Genomic DNA, 23,331 nt, shown 5'->3' with positions numbered 1-23,331 from the left:
TGAAGAAAGGCTGGGTTTATTTTCTGACAGAATCTTTTAATATAAAACAAAGATAAAACATATCTGAACCCTGAAATCTGCCAGCATGCCTTGCTTTTTTTTCCCCCTACAAGACGCACGCTAGACCTTAAGACTAAGAAGCAGTCTTAGGAGAATTTGGTTGGGAGAAATAGAAAAGGCAGATTTCAGGTAAGCCTGGACAAGCTCGAAAGCCGAGTTACGTCCCTGAACACTAGAGCAGCCCTTGTCTCTTCAGATCCTCATATGTCTTCTTGTTCACAACATTCCCACTGGAGTCTTCATATTCTTCCTGGAAGGACAGGGGTGCACTATTAGCTACACCTCCTGGGAGAAACGTTTGGAACCAGCCCCTGGGAATCTGAGCCACCCTGGGTGGACTTCACGGCATCGAGCTAGGACAGCCTGTCTCATCTGGGGTGCGGGGGTCTGCAAGACCACTGAATCCACCTGCCCTAAGGCTTCCCTTAGGGCATAAACTGAATGGGACCAGTTCCCATCCTTGGGAAACCTGAGAAAATAGTTCATTCAAATCACTCTGTGTCTAAAATGATGACCCCTGGTTGAGAAAGGGTGACCTATGACACTAGTTCTCAAGTGATCCCCAAGAGCCCTCAGTTTCTGCCCAAGAGGTCACTGGGAGGTTAAAAGACAGGTCAAGAAGGGGTGCTTCCTCATTTCCAGTGCAGTTCTCTTTTATTTTATATATTGGAATTCTACATTACAGTCTAAAGATGGTTAAAAAAAAGGGGGGATACTGAAAACCAGTGACCTCGGTGAAACAAAATCACTACCACACTTCACACACGCCATTCTGCATCTCTGAACTGTGTTCTTTGGGAGGACTACCTCAAGACCAACAAGGATGCCTCCTCACCCCACGAGAGAGGACCATCTCATTTAGATGCTTTCCTCGAAGGAGACCTAGCCTACGATACAAAGTCACAGCTTCTTAGCTTCTGAATCCTCACAGCAGGGCAAGACATTGGGTACGCTTGCTTGCTACTTCCAAGTTTCAGTAGCAGAATACAACCTGTCTAAGACACACATTTAAAGTCTGACACATTTAGTATCACAGATAAATTAGGTTTACATTATTAAGAGCCAATTTACAGATATTGGCACTTTGGGCCAGTACTCGCGCGACTACAGTGAACCAGGGACCACCCTTCACCTCCCTTCCACAGGGTGAGGGAGCTGTCACCTGACACTAGCCCCAACACCATGTTAGCACCCACCTCAGTGTCAGGCTGCCATCTCTCTGATGCCTTCTGCAGTTTCAGCTTGGCCCACACTATAGGATGAAAAACGGGCAGCAATCAGGAGGGGACTGAGTATCCATCAGGCAGACAAGTGTTACAACATCCCTGTCCCCATAAAGATCCCCCTAGATGAGACTTTTCTGCCTTCCCTGGAGTAGAATTTCAGTTCTGGACCACCTACAGATGAAAGCCCCTCTGTGGCAAAACTTACCATAATCTTTGCTCTGCTGTAGAAGAAAAGGTGGATCAAATATAACCAAAGCTTTCTTATAATAGAGAACTGATACACCTCCAATGAACAAGGTAGTGTGATTCAACCTATGAGAATTATGGGAGAAGGGACCTTATGGTCTTAAAGTTCAAGACAGAAGAGAAGGGTCAAGTATGTTTATTTAAAACCTGGTCTGTAGACACAAGAAGCTTCAGAGGAGGGAAAAAAAGGTGAACTATCATGGCCAAAGAATCTGAAGGATAAGATGTCTCAACAAACACCAGAGATAAGAAAACAAGAATTCTGACAGTTCAATAACAAATTATCCCAAAAAAGATGAAGAGAAGCAAACGTTTCCAGAAACTACCATAGTTTCTGAGGGAGCAAGCACACATGTACCCAGGGCAGGAGGGTACTGAACCAGAAGAGAGCTGTGAGTTTAAAGCAGAAAAGCCACTTTTTAAAAACAAGATGGTAAGAAGATAAACAGGGGAAGATTAAAGACATAGAATATATTCTACTGACTGAATCACTGAGTGTAAGAAAAGTATAAAATTTTCAGTGTTTCAGGTCATCAAGATATGATTACCTCCGACAATAAACTATTATATATAAAAAAAGATATGATTACCTCCTACAAATACTTCAATATATATTAGTAATAGCTAATAAAAATTAGTAATAGAAATAAACTTAGTTGAAACCTGAAAGTTTAGGAATATTAGAAGACTATCTATCTAAAAGGAATAGGTACAAGTCTACTACCTAATCCATGTAAATGAGAAATCTAACAACAACAAAAAAAAAACAAAAAAAAAAACCAAGATAATCTTTCCAGCAAAAGACTTAAACACAAACCGATCAATTAATACAATGAGGTATAAAAGCTTAATATTCATATGCCTATACAATGATGACTATTGATGACTGGGGTAAAAAAATGACTAACTGAAAAACAGTTTGTCTAAGTCCTTCACAAGAGAACAAAGAAGCCATCAGATAAAGGGAATTTCAAAAAAATCGGGAGTAATCAGTAAAGTTATAATACAACATTGAGTTTATGTGGCTCAGACAACACAAAATACATAAAAAATTAGTAGAAATGCAGGAGACAAATTTAATTATAACTGAGGATGTCAACATACCCATATCAGAATGCGAAAGTACAAGTTATGCGAAATTTAAGGACCTGAACATTGAGAGATTAAGTGGCCTGTAGGTGGAGAGAAGCACTTCTCTGGTGTAGAGAAATCTTTAACGAATCAGACTCTATGCCTGGACAGAAAAATACAATATATTCTAAAGGCAGAAATTCTCTATACTACTGCATGGGCCAAGAAATACAGGAATAAACAGTTAAAAGATAATCAAGTACAATTAAAAAGAGTCTAATCAGAAATAACATCTTTAATAAATAAAACTAAAGACATATCATTAATGGATATTCCTAATGGATTCCTAAAAGAATGACGACTTCTAAATGCCCGTATTAGAAAGAATAAAGACACAAAGAGAAGAAAGTTCTTTTCCAAAGACTTAAGAGAGGAATAAAAAATATATGTAAGATTACAGAAAGCATTGGCAGGAAAAAGAAAATAAAACAAAAGAGAAATAAAGCATTTGGTTTCCACTTTGTCATAATAAATCAAGGAGCTGTACAGGTTATTAACTGAAGAATCTTCTCAGGCTGGTCCCTCTGGGTGAAGAGGTAATCTCTACTTAACTACAAACAGTTTCAAATGACTAGAGAATGGAGCGTGTAATCCCACCCACTTTATGTCACAAATACGGTTTTGATCCCTGAATCTGACAAGTGATTCAAAGGAAAACAAGAAGCACATCTTTTACTTATGAACATACACACAAAACTTCTAAACAGAATCCTAACAGGATAAATAACGGCATTAGAAGAACATCCACGACCAGTATGCAATAATCCAGGAATGCAGTTTAATCCAATGCCATAAAAGAAAAAGTGGTAAAAATGTTGTCATCTTTCTCTTGTGGAATGTGCTAATAAAACCAGGAGTCAATCTTAAAAATCAGTGTGGACACGCAGCATCATTTCCTTTAAAAACACCAACCAGTTAGGAGCGCCTGGATGGCTCAGTTGCTCGGTGAGTGTCCAACCGGCTCACGTCATGATCTCACGGGTCATGGCGGCTCCCTGCGTCAGGCTCTGCGCTGACAGTGTGGAGCCAGCTTGGGGTTCTCCCTCTCTCCTCTCTCTCTCCGCCCCTTCTCTCTTTGTTGTCATCAAAATAAGCAAAAACTTAAAACAAAACAAAATCACTACAGCCAGCAGGTTAAGAATGACTTACCACCTACCTCTTTTTCTTTTTTCTTAATGTTTATTTTTGAGAGAGAGACAGAGCGTAATGGGGGGAGGGTCAGAGAAAGAGGGAGACACAGAATCTAAAGCAGGTTCCGGGCTCTGAGATGTCAGTACAGAGCCCGATGTGGGGCTCAAACTACTGACTCGAGATCATGACCTGAGTGGAAATCGGACACTTAACTGGCTGAGCCACCCAGGCGCCTCACCTACTTCTATTTAACCTAAGACTTGGAGGGAATGCTTAGGATACTGTGTGTGACACAAACAACAAACATGGAACAAAATTAATAAAAGTCTCACTTTTGATTTTGCAGTTCATACGACCCTCAGCTTAAAATGTCAATGTCAATCTCAAGGTATCAAAAATAACAGATTAACTCAGGAAAATCATGGGACATCAGAAAATACACAGGGGCACCTGGGGGGCTTGGTCAGTTAAGTGTTTGGCTTTAGCTCAGGGAACGACCTCATGGTTCATGAGGTCGAGCCCTGCATCAGGCTCTCTGCTGGCAGCAGGGAGCCGCTTCGGGTCCTCTTACCCCTCCTCTCCATCCTTCCCACTTGCGCTTTTTCTCTCTCAAATATAAACAAACATTAAAAAAACACACAGAAAATCAACCGTGATGTATTTACTTAGTGGTGCACAGCTAAAAAATACATCTAAAAATGGGACTGCATTCAAAATGCAGTCACGGCGCCTGGGTGGCTCAGTCGGTTGAGCTCATCCATGGTCATGATCTCGTGACTCGTCGGTTCGAGCCCCGCGTCGGGCTCTATACTGACAGCTAGCTCAGAGCCTGGAGCCTGTCTTCAGATTCTGTGTCTTCCTCTCTCTCTGACCATCCCCTGCACACTGTCTCTCTCTCAAAAAAAATAAAAAATAAAACATTAAAAAAAAAAGCCAAGATGCAGTCATAATCCTATGAGATTCCGTTACTATTTTAACTCATCCCAACAAAGTGAAAGGCAAAAATGAAAAGTAAATTAGAAGCTAATTTGAGGATCTGCTAATGAGACACATTATAATTCTGATTGGAGACACTGTCTGATCCCGACTTGTAAGTGAATAAGGAAAAACGAGATGGCGAGAAGTCCCCAAAGCTGACTGGACATAAAACACTAAATGAAAAAGTTCCCAGAATCCACAAGCTAAGGATCAGGGAGGGTTGGTTTTTGTTTTGTGTACTATTGAAGTATAATTGTGTAATTGCCACACAACATTCTGTTAGTTTCAGGTGTACAGCATACATTTTCGATAATTATGTGTGTCCTTCAACGCTCACTGGGGGTAAATGCAGTCCCCACTGTTCAGAGAGCTCTTTAGAAAGTTCTTTTTTTCCCCCCCATTATTTTTGAGAGAGAAAGAGTGAGCATGCGTGAGGGCATGAGTGGGGAAGGGGCAGAGAGAGAAAGGGGGACAGAGGATCCGATGTGGGCTCTGCTTTAACAGCAGAGAGCCGGAGGCACGCCTAGGCAGCTCAGATGATTTGAGTGCTGGACTTCAGCTCAAGTCAGGATCTCACGGTTTGTGGGTTCAAGCCCCATGTCAGGCTCTGTGCTGACGGCTCAGAGCCTGGAATCTGTTTTGGATTCTGTGTCTCCCTCTGTCTCTGCCCTGCCCCCTGCTCACATTCTATTTCTCTCTCTCAAAAATAAACATTAAAAAAAAAATGTAATGAAAAAGACGACAGAGAACCCGATGTGGGGCTTGAACTCACAAACTGTGAGATCATGACCTGAACCAAAGTCGGAGAGATGCTTAACTGACTGAGCCACCCAGGCACCTCTCAAAGGTCATTTCTAATTTGTCTCTGCAATGGATGTGAACAACTCCAGAGATGGGGCCAAAGGAGTCAGCTGGCGAAGCAGCTGAGTGGTGTGTCGTGATCCCAAGGGGGACTGCCAGAAATTGCACAGAGTGGAGGGTGAGTACTCCTTTCTTCCTGAGTGACGCTAATTGGCAGGAAGAGACCACTGTTGGGCAAAACAGGCAGAGCACGGCTAAGGTTAACACCACATCTCCTGACATGTACTGTACTCTGTTCTTTTTCCAAAACATATTTTGTTACCCTGTTTCTGTGTATCTGCCCTGTCTCCTCAGAAATAAGCCGAGACCATTTCTATTTTCTTTTTATGTCTGCAATTTTCAACACATTAAAATGAATTCAGGGGCGCCTGGGTGGCTCAGTCAGTTAAGCCTCCGACTTTAGCTCAGGTCAGATCTCACGTTCGTGGGTTCAAGCCCTGCGTCAGGCTCTGTACTGACAGCTAGCCAGAGCCTGGAGCCTGCTTCCACTTCTGTGTCTCCTTCTCTCTCTGCCCTTCCCCCTCTCATGCTCTCTTTCTGTATCAAAAATAAATAAAGCATTAAAAAAATTTAAAAAAAAAATGAATTCAGAAAAACACATATACCCATTCACTCATATTGCATACAGAGGAGTTCAAAGGCCATAGTCAAAAAACGTAGTTACTGTTTGACTGTAGAAACTTCTCCATATTCACAAACTGCTGCCCTTGGACCTGGACACACCAGGTAGCGGGGCAGGGAAGTGCAGGGCTGGCCGAGGGACAGTCAGCAAGGCATACTCACAGGAGACAGCATCTTCAATCTGTGTCACGTTGGCAAAGTGGGCAGTGTTTGGGATGCCCAGGCACCTCATGCCATGAGCATGACGCCACTCCTGGGGGAAGAGAGAAGCGGAAGGACAGTGTGAAATGGGAATAACCGAACACAGAACACAAACTCCATTCTCCTCAGCGTGACCCTGTTGAAGACTCCACCTAATGGCAGCTCTCCTTCTGCGGTTCACATTTGTAAACAACTGCCTGTGACTGACAAGAGGAAGTTATTTCAAAGCAGCCTTGCATTGTTTTCCTCACTGGGCTGGTATATAAAACCGAGATTCTAGATCTAGATCCAATCATAGTCCAGATAAAACCTGTGTCAAGACCACAGAACACCACCACAACTCTAATTAACCGGACACCTCCCTACCACTAGTATGAGGGAGCATTACCGACGGCAGGTCAGTGTCACCGTTGTAAGTAAAGAAAGCTGTTTACCAGGGATGAGCAAGGAAGTGAGAGAGCAGGGAGAGATGATAATCTGGGCTCAGGGATGGTAAACGGCATGGGCTTCACCCTGGATGCCAACTCCAACGCACTGGAGGGAATACTGAGAAAGATTCAGAGACTACTCAGGGGCTCAACAGAAAAGACCCGGGATCAACTAGTAGCATGGAGGTCTGAGGGAGGGAGAGAGGGGTTCCTATGAATTCTCTATCCTGGGTGGCTCATCTTTTCCATTTGCAAAATTTCCTTCCAAGTCCTAAGAACCACAGGCAGAACTGAAACAGGAGTGAATCCACTTACTGGGTATTGCTCAGTGATGCCTTATCTCAAGGGTTGCCTGATAAATGTTATCCTTAGTTCCTATTTTTCAAAGAGGCAAAAGCCCATTTAAGCCACAAAAAGGGAGGTGGTCAGTCCTTTCTTTGGTGTTGTATACTAGCAGAGGGTAGAGAAATGGCCAAGGAGTCAGAGGATGGCCTCAAGTGTGGCAGAAAGATATGATAAGAGAAGCATAAGAAACAGCAAGGGAAAACGGAAAGGAGGTTCAAACAGCGGAGTGGCAGAAGGCCCCGGAAACCACCTTAGGCGTGAGTCTAGGCCAGCCTGGTGCCAGAGGTCAAATGCCACATGCTGGGCTTTAGAGACACTCCTTCTTGCTTCCCTTAAGCTCTGGACGCGAATGCTTCCCTCCAGATGTTCCTATTCTCTTTGAAAGTTACATATTTCATACTTGAATTTCCGGGAGAAATGGCTCTGAGTTTCTTACAGCAAAGTGCCGCTGGAAGGCCTTGGGACCTCGGTAGGTGTAATTTCCACAAATCTCGCAGTTATAGTTGATGTTTAGACCGTGCAGCTTATACAACCAGTAGGGAATGGGCTAAAAGAGATCAGATAAGAAACAGCATCAGACTAGTGTCTGCACCTGCTTCCCGAACGGGCAATGGGAAGGCGGCAGTGCTGGAACGTACTTTGCCATCCCAGCCAAGGGGCAGGTTTTTGGGGTTGTAAATGATCTCGTTCTCTTCATCCTCACTTTCACTCTCACTGATCTGCTCTTCCTCTTCTTCTTCTCGCTCTTCTCCTGTCCTTGCCTGCTTGCGTTGCACATTTTCATGAGTGAGATGTCGCTGTTCCTGTCAGGCCCACAAATGAAGAGGGAAGTCAGAGAAAAGTAGTGCAGAACAAGAAGGGCAATTTCCTAATTGCCTACAACCCTTGCTGATCCCTCACATCCAAGGATAGGACTTTCTCGCTTGTACAATGAGGGCAAGTCTTGCTTTCGGATCAGAACTCTTTATCAACAAGCTCTCCCGGATCCTGAAGGAAAAGGTCACGGTTTTACATCACTTGCTTCAGCCACTCATCTGAGGCCACAGGCTATCACAGAACAACAGAAAAAGAAGTCTTTTCTGTATCTAAAAATATTTCTTACCCAGTCCTTTCTCCTTCCTCAAGATGACAACCTTCTAACTTGCCCTGAGTCTCTCCTCATTCCAGTCCAACTTCCATTTTGTTCCCAGATTTATGTGTTTAAAAAACAAACAAAAAACCCACGCAGGGCGCCTGGGTGGCTCAGTCGGTTAAGCACTTGACTTTAGTTCAAACCATGATCTCACCGTTTGTGAGTTCAAGCCCTGCATCAGAGTCTCTGTTGTCAGCATGAAGCCTGCTTCAGATCCTCTGGTCTCCTTTCTCCCTGCCTCCCCCCGTTCACACTCTCCCTCCTCTCTCAAAAACAAATAGACACTAAAAAAAAAAAATCTAATGGCACATACTCCGATTAAAAAACTTTTATTGGCTTTTTACTGTTTAAAGAACAAAGTCCAAATTTCCAGCATAACCTCCAAATTATTCCCTGACCACTCCCTCTCTTATAAGGCACATTCCATGCGCACAGATTTTCTCATTATTTCCTAATATCCAGTTTCTCTTCATGTTTTACCTTTGTCCTTACTGTTTTCTCTTCCTAGAACAGTTTTTCTCCCTCTTTCTAATTAGAAAATGCAGTCTCAATGTGTTGCAGCACACATCACATTGTGCTGCAGTCATCGATCTGCCCCAACCATAAAGTGGGCTTTCCAAGGTCAAGAAGCCATGTCATAGTCACTGCTGTATCTAAGAATTTAGTACAACAGAAACCAACAGATACCGATAAATGGTGAGATAATAGTAAAAATCATACCAGTAATACTGAGAGCAACTTCTGAAAACCACTGTGGCTGGAAGTCTAGAGAGTGGTGCCACCTGCTGGCAGGAAAACCAAAGTGCTCTCAAAGGAGGGAGAAAGTCAAAAGTGCTGTGTACACCTTATGTTATGGCACAAATTAGCCTCCCAATCATCTTCAGAGGACTAGCATCTCAGACTGCTGACCATACAAGCACAGCCCAAGTTCACTGTGGGGAATATCAGCGTCCCCAGGTTCCAACACCTCGCTACCCTTTTACTGAAAACGGCTGAGAACCAACAGGTGACTAGTTTCATAGCTATTACACGCACGGTCCTCAAACAGGGCCAGAATGAAAACATCCATGGCAACAAAGACATATAAACAAGCTATTGAGTCAGAGCCACCCGCTCAAAAGGCCATCTGAGCATCTGTAAAGGGAAAGGCTCTGAGAGCAGTTGAAAATTACACGAAGCAGAATATGCAAAAGGCTGTTTTTCTGCAGGACTCCCAGAGACCCTGACCACCTTCTCTGGATGAGAGGTGCCCTTTCGTCTTCCTTCCCTTCTCTGGAAGAGTCATTTCCCTTCTCCTTTCTCTTGGAGATAAGCTTCCTGGTCGGGTTAGGCCTTTTACCACTCTCAACCCACCCTTCAGCTCTTTCTTGAAAGAATATTCAAGATGCAGTTCACAGCCAGCTTTGTACCACTAACATTCCACGCCTAGCCAATTCCTCAACATCTTCTGAATATGTAAGTAATGCCTTTTCATAGTAAGTCAGACCTTGAAAGCTGCTCTAAGGAGACTTTCTCCTACTTGCCTTTTGAGTGTTTCCGGGGTCATCTTCTAGGTGTGTTCTGCAATGCAGGCTAAGAAGCTGCACCATTCTGGAAACTACATTGAGAGGTGAGTCTATTCTCTCTGCTTGGCCTCAGGGAAATTGGGCAACCTTGGGAGCATCACCTAACAAAAGGCACTTAAGAACAGAACGGGATTTCACTAAAGGGCCAAGTACCCTGAGAGAACCCTACTTTCTCTTTCGATCCTAAAGAAAGACCTAAGGATTCACATTTCTCTGACTCCTATACCTTACAGTCCTTATGGGTCTCAGCAGACTCCATTACTTACCCCAAGAATCTCTACATATTCGTAGATCTGGGCTTCTAGGAAGGCAATGTCCTTGTTCCTCTCAGTGTCTCTGGAAACAAGAAACAAGCTGTATCACTCAAGGATTCTTTTACCCAATGCCTTATCCCCTGTATCTAGGAACATTTATTCCAAGGGTGCATTGAAAACTACAAGCATGTGATAAATGTCATGCTGTGAAAGCAAACGGTCTATTCAGCTTAGGACTTGCTAACGGAAAGTATTAAGGTTCTTTCTTGGAATGCATGGAAGCTTCCTCTATGACCTCATTCTAGAAGGTGCAAAACATATCAAGATATTTAAATTTCTACCATCATAATCTACAAAGGAAATGTGGTGTAGGAGGCAAGCTCTAGGATGGGCAGACTGTGTCACAAATCGGAACCCTGCTACTCAGTAACTGTGAGATAGTGGGCACACTCCCTAACTTTTCTGAGTCCTTATCTGCAAAAAATCACGGTAACAACTACTTTTCAGAGCTGTAAGAATTACAAAAACTCGTATTTAAAAAATTCCCTGCACAAGCATGAGGCTCAAGAACAGATTCAACTACAGGAATGAAAGGTGCAGCATAATACAGTCAACGGCACTGTAACTGTTATAGGGTGACAGACAGTAGGTACGCTTGTGGTGAGTGCGGCATAAAGCAGAGGGCTGTCAGATCACTAGGCTGTACGCATCAAACTACTGTAACATAGTGTCAACTCTACTTCAATTAAAAGAAAGAGATTCAATTGTCAGTAGCAAAAATAAACGTAGAAGAATATTTCTCGAACCTATTTAGCCTCCGTCTCCTCCTGAGGTGACAAAAAGCACTTAGAGTAGTTTCAATACTAGAGACTTCGCCCACTCTCGATCACCGGAGTGCAGTCCGTCCTTGGTTTACAACGACGGCAGTGGCATTTGCAGGGAAAAAGGCCACCCTAGATCTCTCTGAATCAACAGTGGTGATAAAACAGGCTGCCGTGGGGAATATTCGGCATGGGAATAAAATTTTAAAACTACCCACCAAGGCACCACCCCAGCTACTCACCGCTTGGTGCCTTTTGACTTGGGGTTTTTAGCAAACAGGGAGGTGTCAAGTGACTCCAGGGACTTTCCTTTGGTGCTGAAGAGCCTCTGGGCTCGCTCTTCTAGGGTCCTAAAGAGACGGGAGGAGCAAAAGATTTCAGAGTTCTCTTATTACACAGGCCTGCATGCTTCTGCAGCGCACAGTAACAGAAAAGAATGGAATCAGAGCCAGTTATTGTGCAAACACGGTAAAATGGGACAGTTCTGATAGAAAAAGCCGTTTCTTACCCACCGCACTTCAAGCCTAAAGCTAAGAGTGCAGATTTCAATCTGTCCAGACCCAGGGAGGCCAACTCCTACATAAAAAAGAGACAAGTTACAATTTTATATAAATAGATTTTGAGAAACAAGAAAAGGCTCAAACTCAGGTCTTTGCCCGCTTGTGTGTGGGTGTTTTTGAAGCTGTGGCAAAACCACACATTCCATAGCCAAAGCCTAGTAGTTAAGTTCAAATTCTCCAAAGGACCGACTCTGTGGTCGCATTCATATGCAATCATAATGGTAGTGATTACCTCCACTATAGTTTAATATAGTTAGAATTATTTTGTGGTTTTTCAAAGTAATCTGCTAAGTTTTTTTTTTTCTACCGTTATCTTGGCACATTCTTCGTAGATGCCTGGTTCCAGGAACTGGTGTCTTATAATAAGTTCATGGCATTAGAGAAGATGGAGTAGCTCCTCTGAGGAGCAAACAAGCGAGAGTAGGACAGTTGCTAAAGAAAACAGGATGCCTGGTGGTACAATCGGTTAAGTGTCCAACCTTGATCTTGGCTCTGGTCATGATCTTGTGGTTTGGGAGTCTGAGGCCCGCACTGGGCTCTGTGATGATAGTGCAGAGCCTGCCTGGGAATTCTCTCCTTCTCTTTGCCCCTCCCCAATTTATGCATGCTCTCTCTCTCTCAAAATAAATAAATAAACTTAAAAAAGAAAAAAAGAAAACATACCTCCCAGGAGGAGAATGCAGACAGGTCAAGATGGGCTCCAGCATGGGTCAGGGCACTGCTGGTCTCTTTCTAGCAAGAAGAACAGTCAGATCCGTGTTTAGACCGAAGGCGAGGAAGACATCTGTCTGAATTACCGGGTGGGGGACGGTCCCCTTCTAATACACATGTGTGACAAAGAATCAAATTCCCACAAGAGCAGAGCCAAAGAAAGATGGTTCATTCTCTCCCTGAGAGTTCAGGAAAACTCAAGTTTATCATCAGGAGCGAAAATACATGGTAGAGACTTCTAACATATAATCTTTTCAGTTACTGGTCAATACGAACCACCCAGTGATGGCATAGTTGGTGAAAAGCCTGGACTCAGCCAACGGCAAGGAGGCCCTGACAAATCTCATTCCAACGTATGGTTAGAAAGAAGACCTGACATATCTGGTAGAGGACACCACGTAGTTGCAACTGATCCTGAGGGATCGGCCTCTAATGCCCTCGTGTAGGGGCTCCATGTTGAAGTAAGATCATCAATCCAATTCCCCCACAGGCCCTCTCCCCAGCGAAGCTCACCGGCCATCCAGGAAAGGTACCGTTCTCCCACTTCTTCTCAAACTCATTCTGAATCTTCCCAAAAAGTTCGTTCTGATCTTGGAGGGGCTTCACTCGATCTGTGTAATCTTGAAGGTACTCAAGCAGCATCTCCAGGTATCTACAGAGGAATAAGCAATACAGAGAAAGCAGAGAGCGTTTTTATGTTTTAGGTTCATTTTTACGTGCTGTAAAATATACTCAGAATTCCAGTGACACCAGGTTTTAAAAGGAGTAATACTAAATTTTAGAAGGAGCTTGCAATGGACTTTTTCCCTGTCACCTTGATTCTGACCTTACTGATCTCATTTCATCCTGACAATATAGTTTCAAAAATTAAAATTAATTAATGCACACAAAATGTTTCAGGTAAAAAGAAAAGGAGAACAAGAGAGGAAGTCAGGAGTACAGATCAGTAATCTGGGGCAGAAAGACAAACGAGATTTCCCATCTATACATCCGAGCCAGGCACCTCACTTCAGCCACAATGAGAAACTCTCATCTTTCTCGTTAAGCTCCAAAGACACAGACCCCCGAATGAGACTTCCTTCCACGATGAAACAAGTCTAAGAACAGCACAGGCGTAAGATCACAGATGTGCCAACAGATGCACCTTCTAGAGCCAGAGTCTGACAAATGTTTAAAACTGTCATTCAAAATCCATATCCTCGATAAACCCGGAAGTCATTTGTGCCCTTCTCCCAGGCAATACGGAGCAAAACTCTGCCATCAAATCTTTACATGAAATAACCTCCTAATCGAATTCGGTAGAGCCTAGCAGCTGGCAAAGCCTACCTCTTATATTCGGCATTCTTCCTTTCTTTAGGAATGTCAAATAATTGGTCAAAGATGGACAGATATGTGATATAATCCAGCTTCTAAAAGGAGAAACGACAAAAGATTCAGTTAGGTGTTTGCACCACCAAGTGATCCTACAGTTTCCAATAAATGAGATCAAAACTGAGTGCTAACAAAGTAACCAGGCCCGGCTCATCTTAGTCTTTCCCTTGCCATCATTTAATGCTTGCACTAATGGGCTGTGAATTCCACTGCACTGGGTAGACTACCAGACACGATATGAACCCCTCAAAAATAAAGATCAAATCAACAAACAGTAAACTAAAGAAACATTCGTCAAACATTAACTACATGTGAGGCACTTGAAAACTGATACCCACTGCTGCCTAAACTAAGGTCCTGAAGGTGCCATTTGTTCATTCATAGAGTCACTTATTAAGCATTTTTGGACCAACTACATGGATACAGATGAGAATAAGACAGGTTCAGAACCTGCCCTCATGGAGCTTGTAGTCCCTGAACTTCTGGGACATTTCCTCACAACTCCATGAGGAACCTCATCACATACTTCCTTGTGAACTTTCTGAGACTGTCACATTCAGTCTCAGCTTCTGTGATAAAAGACAATAAATAATCTCTTACTGGCACGGATTATGTTTTAATATTTTTCATATACCTAGTACTATGTGCACCTAACAGAGGAGCTCAGTATGTGTAGAGGTTTTTGATATTTGAGAGAGAGGATGCATGGCAAACAGGGGAGGGGCAGAGAGAAAGGGAGAGAGAGAATCCCAGGCAAGCTCCACTCTCAGTGAGAAGCCCAACGTGGGGCTTGATCTCACAACCTTGAGATCATGACCTGAGCTGAAATCAAGAGTTGGACGCTTAACTGAATGAGCCACCCAGGCACCCCTGTGTTTCAATTAAAAAAATATATATATTTTAAGGGTGCTTGGGTGGCTTAGCCGGTTAAGCATCTGACTCTTGATTTCGGCTCAGGTCATGACTTCACAATCAGGATCTCATTCTGGGTATGGAGCCTGCCTAACAGTCTCTCTCTCCCTCTGCCCCTCTCCAACTCACAAACACATGCGTGCACTCTCCCTCGAAAAAAACTTTTTTATATTTACAAAAGCAAAACATGTTTATATTAATAAGCAATAAACTTCATTAAGAATATAATATGCTTGGGGTGCCTGGCTGGCTCCCTGATACAGCATGCAACTCTTGATCTCAGGGCCATGAATTCAAGTCCCATGTTGAGTGTAGGGCGTACTTAAATAAAAATAAAATAAAACGCTTGTTGTTTTCACTATAGAAACTTTTCATTTCGAATACTGTTTCATTCCAAAAAAGCACATCACTTCTTTAAGATTTACATAATGGTTACAAAACACAAGTCAGATAATCCACATCTAGTTGCTTCCTGTCCAGGAGCCCCAGCCTGATGTCCTGACTCACCCCTAGAATCGGAACCACTCTCCCCCCAAGCCCCCAGGTCCTACCTCCGAAGCCTTCAGGTTAATGTATTTGAGGTAACAATCATGGAGGTCCAGGTAACGACCATATCCCTCTTCATCTGTGAACTCCACCAAATCTGAAAGAATCAAAGGTATCAGTGATTCAGACATTAAAGACCACTTTCTTGGACCTGGCTTTTCAAACAGACTGCTAGTTGTTTTATGACACAGCCCTTCACCCAAATGTCCTCCCTATGCTCGTGAAGTGAAAAGACCTCAATATTCCAGGTCAGTGAATCTGAGCTAGGGTAGCACAAAATCAGTTATTTTGTCCAAGGCCAATTTAGAATGTCTGTCATTAATCTGCACTTTTGTTCATGCTAGAGAGAAAGGGCAAACCCTACTTACTTTGTGCCTCTTCACTTGGATTCTCTCGAGCCTTCAGAAGCTCTTCAAACTCCACTGACATAGGCACACAGATCTGAGGAGAAAGAGGAAAAATTCACGTGGATTTTTCAACAAAAAATTTGTAATGTCATAGAAATAGGCTGTAGAGAAAGTTGAACTTCTGACACTTTAGACTTGATTTTTCATTATAAGCCTACTATTATTCTCCAATTGCCCTGCTTTTTTCTTATTTTTTGACTAAAAACCGCTAAAGTAACACATGCTCACAAAAACTCAAAATGAAGGGGTTGCTCAGTTGGTTAAGTCCAACTTCGGCTCAGGTCATGATCCCACAATTCGTGAGTTCAAGCCCCATGGAGGGCTCTGCACTGACAGCTCAGAGCCTGGAGCCTGCTTCAGAGTCTGTGTCTGCCTCCCTCTCTGTCTGCCCCTCCCTCCCCCAAAATAAACATAAAAAATTATTTAAAAAAACGAAAACCCAAAATCCCCTTTTATTAGTTCTGTTGAAAATAGGTAAGCAGTGTTAAGAGATCTTTTATTTTTTATTTTTTTTATTTAAAAAATTTTTTTTTAAATGTTTTTATTTATTTTTGATACAGAGAGAGACAGCATGAGAGGGGGAGGGGCAGAGAGAGAAGGAGACACAGAATCTGAAGCAGGCTCCAGGCTCTGAGCTGTCAGCACAGAGCCCAACGCGGGGCTCGAACCCACGAACGTGAGATCTGACCTGAGCTGAAGTCAGACGCTTAACCGACTGAGCCACCCAGGCACCCCAAGATCTTTTTTCTTTAAACGTTTATCTATTTTGAAAAAGAGCAGGGAGGGAAATCTTTGTTTATTCATTTTTAAGAGAGATAGAGAGAGAGAGAGAGAGAGAGAGAGAGAGAGAGAGAGAGAGAGAGAGAGAGAATGTGCGTACGTGCGCGCACGAGGGAGGAACATAGAGAAAGGGAGACACAGGAACTGAAGCAGGCTCCAGGCTCTGCACTGTCAGCACAGAGTCCAACTCAGGGCTCCAAGTCACAAACCTCGAGATTATGACCTGAGCTGAAGCCTGCTGCCCAACAGACTGAGCCAGCTGGGCACCCCTCCCAAGAGACCTTTTTATAGGTTTCCAAACTTTGCTAAACATTAGGATCACCTGGGGAGTGGTTTAAAAAATCTTGATACACCAGATACCAATTAAATCAGAAAGGTGGGGAAGGTAGCACTACTCTTTCAAGATCCCCAGAGAATTTAAATACATCTACCAAAATTTGGAAACCTCTGTTCCATATGCTTAAATATATGCAATTGTACAAGCACACACAGGCATGTGCAAGGTCTTTATTTTGTTTTTCACATAATTGCCCCCCCCCCCCCCGTATATCTTGGACATCCTTCCAACATTTTTAAAAACTATGTATTTCTTATCCCCTTTCTACCAGGGCTGGAATAAGGTTAATACATCAGAATGGTACTCATGTCCTCTCTCTCGGTTAGCCAAACACTTTACACTCTACACTTCACAAGGGTAGGAAGACTTACGCTGGTGTGAGAAAGCACCTTCATCTCCTTTCCCTTAACTTCAATGTCTTCTCTCTGGTACTTTCAGTCTCCTTTCTCTACCTGCTCCTTTAAACATGTACATTTTCCTTATGATCCTCCTGTCCCTCCTTTTTCTGCCAGTCTTTAAAAAAATTTTTTAATGTTTGTTTATTTTTGAGTGAGAGACACACAGAGTGCAAGTGGAGGAGGAGCAGAGAAAGAAGAAGGCACAGAATCTGAAGCAAGCTCCAGGCTCTGAGCTGTCAGCACAGAGCCCGAAGCGGGACTCGAACCCACAAACTGTGAGATCATGGCCTGAACTGAAGTGGGACACTTCACTGACTGAGCCACTCAGGCGCCCCTCTGCCAGTCTTTTAAATGCCCGTTCCCCAATCCCTCCTTCTGCTTCCCAGTGACCCACTTTTGCCCCGTGGCCAGATTTCCATCCCCACTACTTCAGTGAAGCAGTATCCTGGCACTTACTGGTCAACAAATGATGGCAGTGGCCTCCTTTCTGAAACTTTTGCTTAGCTTCAGCAAGACACACTACCTAGAGTGTAAATCTAGAGGTGTCGTTTGACCTGTGATGGAAGCGTTCCCAGGCTCGCTTAGGGACCTTACTGAGGTCAGCGTGCCCTCGAGGCATGCAGACACTCTTGGAGTCTGCCTTCATGCTGCCGCTCTTTCTCAGAACTCTAGGACGCATGGCTTCAACCATCAAATCTAAGATAATTCTCAGATCTAGATCACAAGCTTTTATCTCTTGCCTGAGCCCCAGTCACCTAACATCTACTACTCCCAGAATACTTTTACCTATATATACTATCACCTGAAAAGCTACGTATACAAAAATTCATTTTCTACTGCAAATGGGTTCTCTTTCTTCTTTATTTCCATGAGGGGAACAACTTTCCAGTTACACACGCATGAAAGCTCAGAGTAATCTGTGACCCATCCCTCCACATTCCCCACAGCCATGGCCTTCTCCCTTTCCCCCTAGAACTCCTCTGGTCAGCTATTCAAGATGTTCGATGGCTTCTAGATAATGGAGCTATAATCTCTACTTACACTATTATAGGACAGTGGGGCACATGTTCACTGTCATAAAATATAATCAGATCATAAAATAACATCAATTGGAAGGGAGAAGTAGACTAAGAAAGATACATGAAAGAGATGACCTCTGGGCTAAACCCCTTGAATGTATAATGAGCCCTGGAAATGAGTAAAGCCTCCTTGTCTTAGTTGGATCTCGTAGGTTTTAGATTTCAAGACAGAGTTAGAAGTGCGAGGAGCTTATTGGGGATAATGCCGATGAAAGATAAAAACCAGGAGAGGGCGCCTGGGTGACTCAGCTGGTGAAATATCCAACTTCAGATCAGTTCATGATCTCACAGTTTGTGGGTTCAAGCCCCATGTCGGGCTCTGCACTGACAATGTAGAGCCTGCTTGGGATTCTCCCCCCAACCCCTCGCCCCTCTGTTCCTCCCCAGCTTGTGCTTTCTCTCTCAAGATAAACAGACTTAAAATAAATTCGTTTAAAATTGTTCAAATTTTTTATTTTTTGAGAGAGCAAGAGAGAGCAAAGGGCAGAGAGAGAGGGAGAGAGAGAGAGAGAATTCCAAGCAGCCTCTGCATCGTCAGATCATGACCTGACAGTCATGTCATCAGGACTGTGAGATCAGGACCCGTGCTGAATCCAAGAGTTGGACACTTAACCAACTGAGCCACCCAGGCAAACCTCCCCTCCCCTGCCCAAATTCTTAAACAAAACAAAATAAAATACAAGAGAGGGCTTGTTGGGCAGAGAGAGCCCACGCTGATTCACACAGGACAGTCTTTAACCTCCTAAAGGGGAACTATGGACCAAAGACTACTGATTATAAGAATCTCACTGGATGGAAACAGCCAGGCCACAGCACCCTCACGGGGCTCAGTCACTGGCTGGGGCTACCCAGGAAGAGGATGACCTTGGTCTAAAGATGAGCAGGAGACTGAAAGCACTGGAGTACAGGATGTCAGCCAAGTATCTCCTTGCAGCTAGATGGCAGGTTCTTTTTTGAAGGGACATCTAAATGGTGCACCTCCATTCTCCTTACACCTTTCCATCAGTGTGCTTCTAAGGCAGGTTTGGGAAAAATACTTTCTAAATACCATACCTCATTTGGATGTTTCCGATGGAATTCTTTTATTTGCTTGAGTCTGTTATAAAATTCGGCAAATTCATTGGGTCCTGAAATGGCATTGAGTTCCTCCTTTCGCAACCTGCAATTTCAGGAAAAATCCGAAGAACATAGCGCATGAAATCAGTCCTTCGGTCATGGCTCCTCAGAGACGTGAGCTTCTGGACTAGCTGTGACGAGAACTTACCCATCCTTGTCATCATACAAATCCCGCAGGTTCCCACTGACTTCCATATACCTCTGAAACGCAAACACAGAACCCATCAGAAAAGTCATCCAGACAACTACAGGCTCAGCCACCAACAGGGCTCGCTACTCAAAGGCCAGGGAAACACTGGGAAAAGTGGTGTTAAAAGTCCCTGTGCTTTCTCGTACCTTTAGTAGACAGCACTGGTTCCTGGTTTTTAAAACGTGTCAAGGTGAAGACTACCTAGGTGACACGTTTTGAAAGGTGGAGTGGTCCTTTATTTACCACTACAGACACTTAACTTTCCCTGGAAGAGTCAGAGAGCCACATAAGAGAGTCACCCTCTGGGGGCGCCTAGTGGCCCAGCTGGTTAAGCATCTGACTTGGGTTCAGGTCATGATCTCATGGTTTGTGGGTTCGAGCCCTGCGTAGGGCTCTGTGCTGACAGCTAGCTCAGAGCCTGGAGCCTGCTTCAGATTCTGTGTCTCCCTCTCTCTCTGACCCTCCCTGGCTCGCACTGTCTCTCTCTGTCTCTCAAAAATAAATAAAAAGCATTAAAAGAGAGAGAGAGAGAGAGAGAGAGAGAGAGACACACACACACACACACTCTGAACAGCAGTTCCCACCTGGGACCCTCAAAAATAAAAGGGTAACATAAGAGGATTTTCACTACTTGAAAAAGCTTGACTGAGTGCACAGGCTAAATAAAAATCCCCCAGCTTACTTTGGATTCAAACTCAAGATGGTACAGTTCCCTCTTCAAAACTTTTGGGACCAGAAGTACTTCAGAATTTGGAATTTTAAGTTGGGGAAATGATTATACATTATGTAAAATCCATACTGGAATCTGGAACACATATTAGCAATTCTGTAGTGAAAACTATGCATTATTTACGAAGTAGGATAAAGGTTATAAAAAGCCTTTTATCTGTTCAGGTCAGATTTTGCCACCAAGTAATTTAAAAACAAACAAACAAAAAAAACATATCCTCCCACTCCTCCCTCCCCCCAAGAAAAACCATAGAAACTCTGTTTTCACAATATATTTTTTAATGTTTATTTATTTTGAAAGGGAGAGGAAGAGGCAGAGAGAAAACCAAGTAGGCTCCATTCTATCAGTACAGAGCCTTACCAGGAGCTCAATCCCATGAACTGTGAGCTCATGACCTGAACCAAAACCAAGACTTGGATGCTTAACTGACTGAGCCACCCAGGCACCACTGTTTCCACAGTATTTTTCATTTGGGAATTTAGATAAGGAAACAGGAGCTAATAATACTAATCATCTCCTGCAAATCAGAAATTCTGATTAGGTCTTCCAATCAGAGAGCAGGAGAACACAAGTTGGGGGGCAGGGGCAGGGAGAGAATCCCAGGTCCGCTCTGCATGGTCAGTGTGGAGCCCTATGCCGGGCTTGAACTCAGGAACTAGAGCCGGAGATCATGATGTGAGCCGACCCAAGTCAGATGCTCAACCTACTGAGCCACCCAGGCGCCCCAGGTCTTTCAATCTTTTCTAAACAGATTTCAAATACATACAAGAGAGCACAGTAAAATGAACTTTCATTTACTTATCACTCAGTATCAAGCATTCACTTCCTAAAAGTAAGAAACTGAACTAAATAAACGTAATTTGGTGGGTAAAAATACTTTAATACTTCAAAACAATCTTGGTGGGGAAAACACTAATATCGACCACTCTTTTTCGGTGAAAAGGGATAATACCTTTTGTGCCTGGGCCACTGACTTCCTCATAATTCTTCTCTGCACATCGTGGGACACGGGATGCTATGAATAAGAGGCCCCCATTCACAGAGGTGTGGAAGGGCAGGCAGTTCAGTGTCCTCGGGTTTGGTAGCATCGAGGACATCTCCAGGCAAACAGCAACCAGCGACCGGTCAGTCCGGTTACCTCTGGCTCATGTTGAGACCCCGCACCCCTCCTCCCCTCTCTTTCCCAGCTCATCCCGACCCAAAGAGAAGCGGACGACGGAGCACTCACATCTTGCATGGCCCGCGTGCGGTGGTCGGAATTGATCTGGTCCCGGAGCTGAAGAAGAGCAAACAGTGACACAGACGCCGTTAATCGGAATTCTGCAGGAGGAAAGGCCGCCCGAGGGCGGAGCTTACCCGCCAGGTCCCAGAAGCTGTAACTGAGGCCTCGGGGGGCGCTGCGCCTCCTGGGGCGGTAATCACGGCCGGAGCTCGGAGAAGAAGCCCCGGAGGGAGCAGGAGACGCGGCGCGGGGAGGATCTGGGAGCCAAAGAAAGCTCTCCGAGGTTCAACACCGGAATGGGGCCCGGCCTCGACGTAGCCCTTGCCCAGGCCCCACTCACCGTGGACTTCTTAGTGAGCATCTCTTTGGCCATGACGTCCATGAGCCGTTCCTTTTCCTCATGATACCGCCGCTGCTGCTCTAGAATTGTCTCCATTTTTCCTCCGCCGCGGCCCCTCGATTCACACCACCGACGCGGCCGGAAACGACTCCTGGCGCTTTGCGCGCCAGCGCCCCACGCTGAGCGTCCGGCGGCACCAAAGTTCCGCGGGTGCCGGAAGTGCCTCTGGGACTCGAAGAAGAGGGAGCATCACCAAGAATGCACGGTCCCTGCTGTCGAGATGGCTGCAGTGCCCCCTGCTGGCCGGAGGTGTGGCAGAGCGCGGCCCAGCGCTTGCAGGTGCCTCTAGAGGGCGTCCAGAAATTCAGGAATCTGAGGTTAAGGGGCCGGTGTCCCGGGCTTTTATGACGCGGGCGGGGCAGGCAGGGACATGGTGGACTGTGGAGTAGTTGAAGAACGTGGATGGGAGTTGGGAGACCGGACCTGAGTCTTTAGCTTTCAGTGTGACCTCTGACAACGTTTTTCCCTTCAGTGGACCTCAGGGTCCTTGTCAATAATTTTTCCTTCGTTCCTTCCTTCCTTCCCTCCCATCCTCCCTCCCTCCCTCCCTCCCTCCCTCCTTCCTTCCTTCCTTCCTTCCTTCCTTCCTTCCTTCCTTCCTTCCTTCCTTCCTTCCTTCCTTTTTTTTCTTCCTCTCTCTCTCTCTCTCTCTCTCTCTCTTTCTTTCTTTTTAAGAAATTCATATATGAAGGACACCTAATTGTCTGTAAGCAGGGGACTGGTTAAATAAAATATGGTGGGGGCTCCTGGGTGGCTCAACAGGTTAAGCCTCTGACTCTTGATTTCAGCTCAGGTCCTGATCTTGCTATCCTGGGATGGAGACCCACCGGTGGGGTTTCATGCTGACAGCAGGGAGCCTGCTTGAGATTCTTCCTCTCCCTCTCCTGCCCCTCCCCGGTGTGCACACATGCTCCCTCTCTCAGAAATAAATAAACCTTTAAAATGTAATTGTCAAAAAAATTGAATTTATTTAAAAAAATATGGTACATCCAAGCAGTGAAATGCTATACACTTTATAAAAAAAGAATGAAGCAGATTTCTGGGTATGGAAATTAAGACACATTCCCATATATTCAGTCGTTGGTAGCAGCGTTATTTATAACAAACAAAAACTGGTTGCAGCCCTAACATCCATTAACTGGTGAATGGTTAAACAAAATGTGGGACATTATTCAGCAGTAAAGGAATGCTACAATATGAATGAACCATGGAAATATCACGTTCAGTAAAAGAAGCCATATACAAAAAATGTCATGGGGTATATCCAGATGAAATGTCCAGAAAGGCAACTCTATGGAGGCAGAAAGTAGATGAGTAGTTGTCACTGGAGGTGAGATTGGAGTGACAGCAAATTTGGTGATGATCAAGATTTTCTCAATTGGATTGTGGCAATAGTTCCACAACTGTATTAAATTTGCTCAAGGTAATTGAACTGTACACTCAAAGTGGGTGAATTTTATGGTATGTAACTCATCCCTTAATAAAACTCTTAAGGGGTTGCCTGGTGGCTCTACCGGTTAAGTGTCCGACTTCAGCTCAGGTTGTGATCTTGAAGTTTGTGGGTTCGAACCC

At 44.3% G+C, this 23,331-nt stretch overlaps 1 protein-coding gene across 1 annotated transcript; it reads right to left on the bottom strand.

Moving 5' to 3' along the window:
- On the bottom strand, positions 1-21,906 carry SF3A3 (splicing factor 3a subunit 3). The gene is made up of 17 exons (XM_029948194.1): positions 21,700-21,906; positions 21,366-21,413; positions 19,366-19,418; positions 19,155-19,260; positions 15,469-15,541; positions 15,106-15,197; positions 13,598-13,680; positions 12,785-12,923; positions 12,224-12,292; positions 11,509-11,576; positions 11,243-11,350; positions 10,192-10,261; positions 7,867-8,031; positions 7,665-7,775; positions 6,417-6,507; positions 1,257-1,312; positions 1-310 (listed from the first exon to the last, which is right to left on the bottom strand). Exons 1-17 carry the CDS (start codon positions 21,793-21,795, stop codon positions 233-235), a joined length of 1,506 nt encoding a protein of 501 aa, XP_029804054.1. The 5' UTR covers positions 21,796-21,906; the 3' UTR covers positions 1-232.
- Between the last annotated feature and the right edge of the window lie 1,425 nt (positions 21,907-23,331).

The sequence above is a fragment of the Suricata suricatta genome, chromosome 8 (genome assembly GCF_006229205.1).
Source record: "Suricata suricatta isolate VVHF042 chromosome 8, meerkat_22Aug2017_6uvM2_HiC, whole genome shotgun sequence".
Classification (NCBI taxonomy): domain Eukaryota; kingdom Metazoa; phylum Chordata; class Mammalia; order Carnivora; family Herpestidae; genus Suricata; species Suricata suricatta.
The sequence above is the reverse complement of the archived record's forward strand: the minus strand, read 5'-3'. Positions and strand labels throughout refer to the sequence as shown.

Coding starts and splice junctions, on each gene's coding strand:
- SF3A3 (XM_029948194.1), bottom strand. CDS start 21,795: ATGGAGACAATTCTAGAGCAGCAGCGGCGGTATCATGAGGAAAAGGAA. Junction 21,414..21,699: donor TGCTCACTAAGAAGTCCACG/GTGAGTGGGGCC, acceptor GCTCTTCTTCAG/CTCCGGGACCAGATCAATTC. Junction 6,508..7,664: donor CCTTCCAGCGGCACTTTGCT/GTAAGAAACTCA, acceptor CTCTTCCCCCAG/GAGTGGCGTCATGCTCATGG.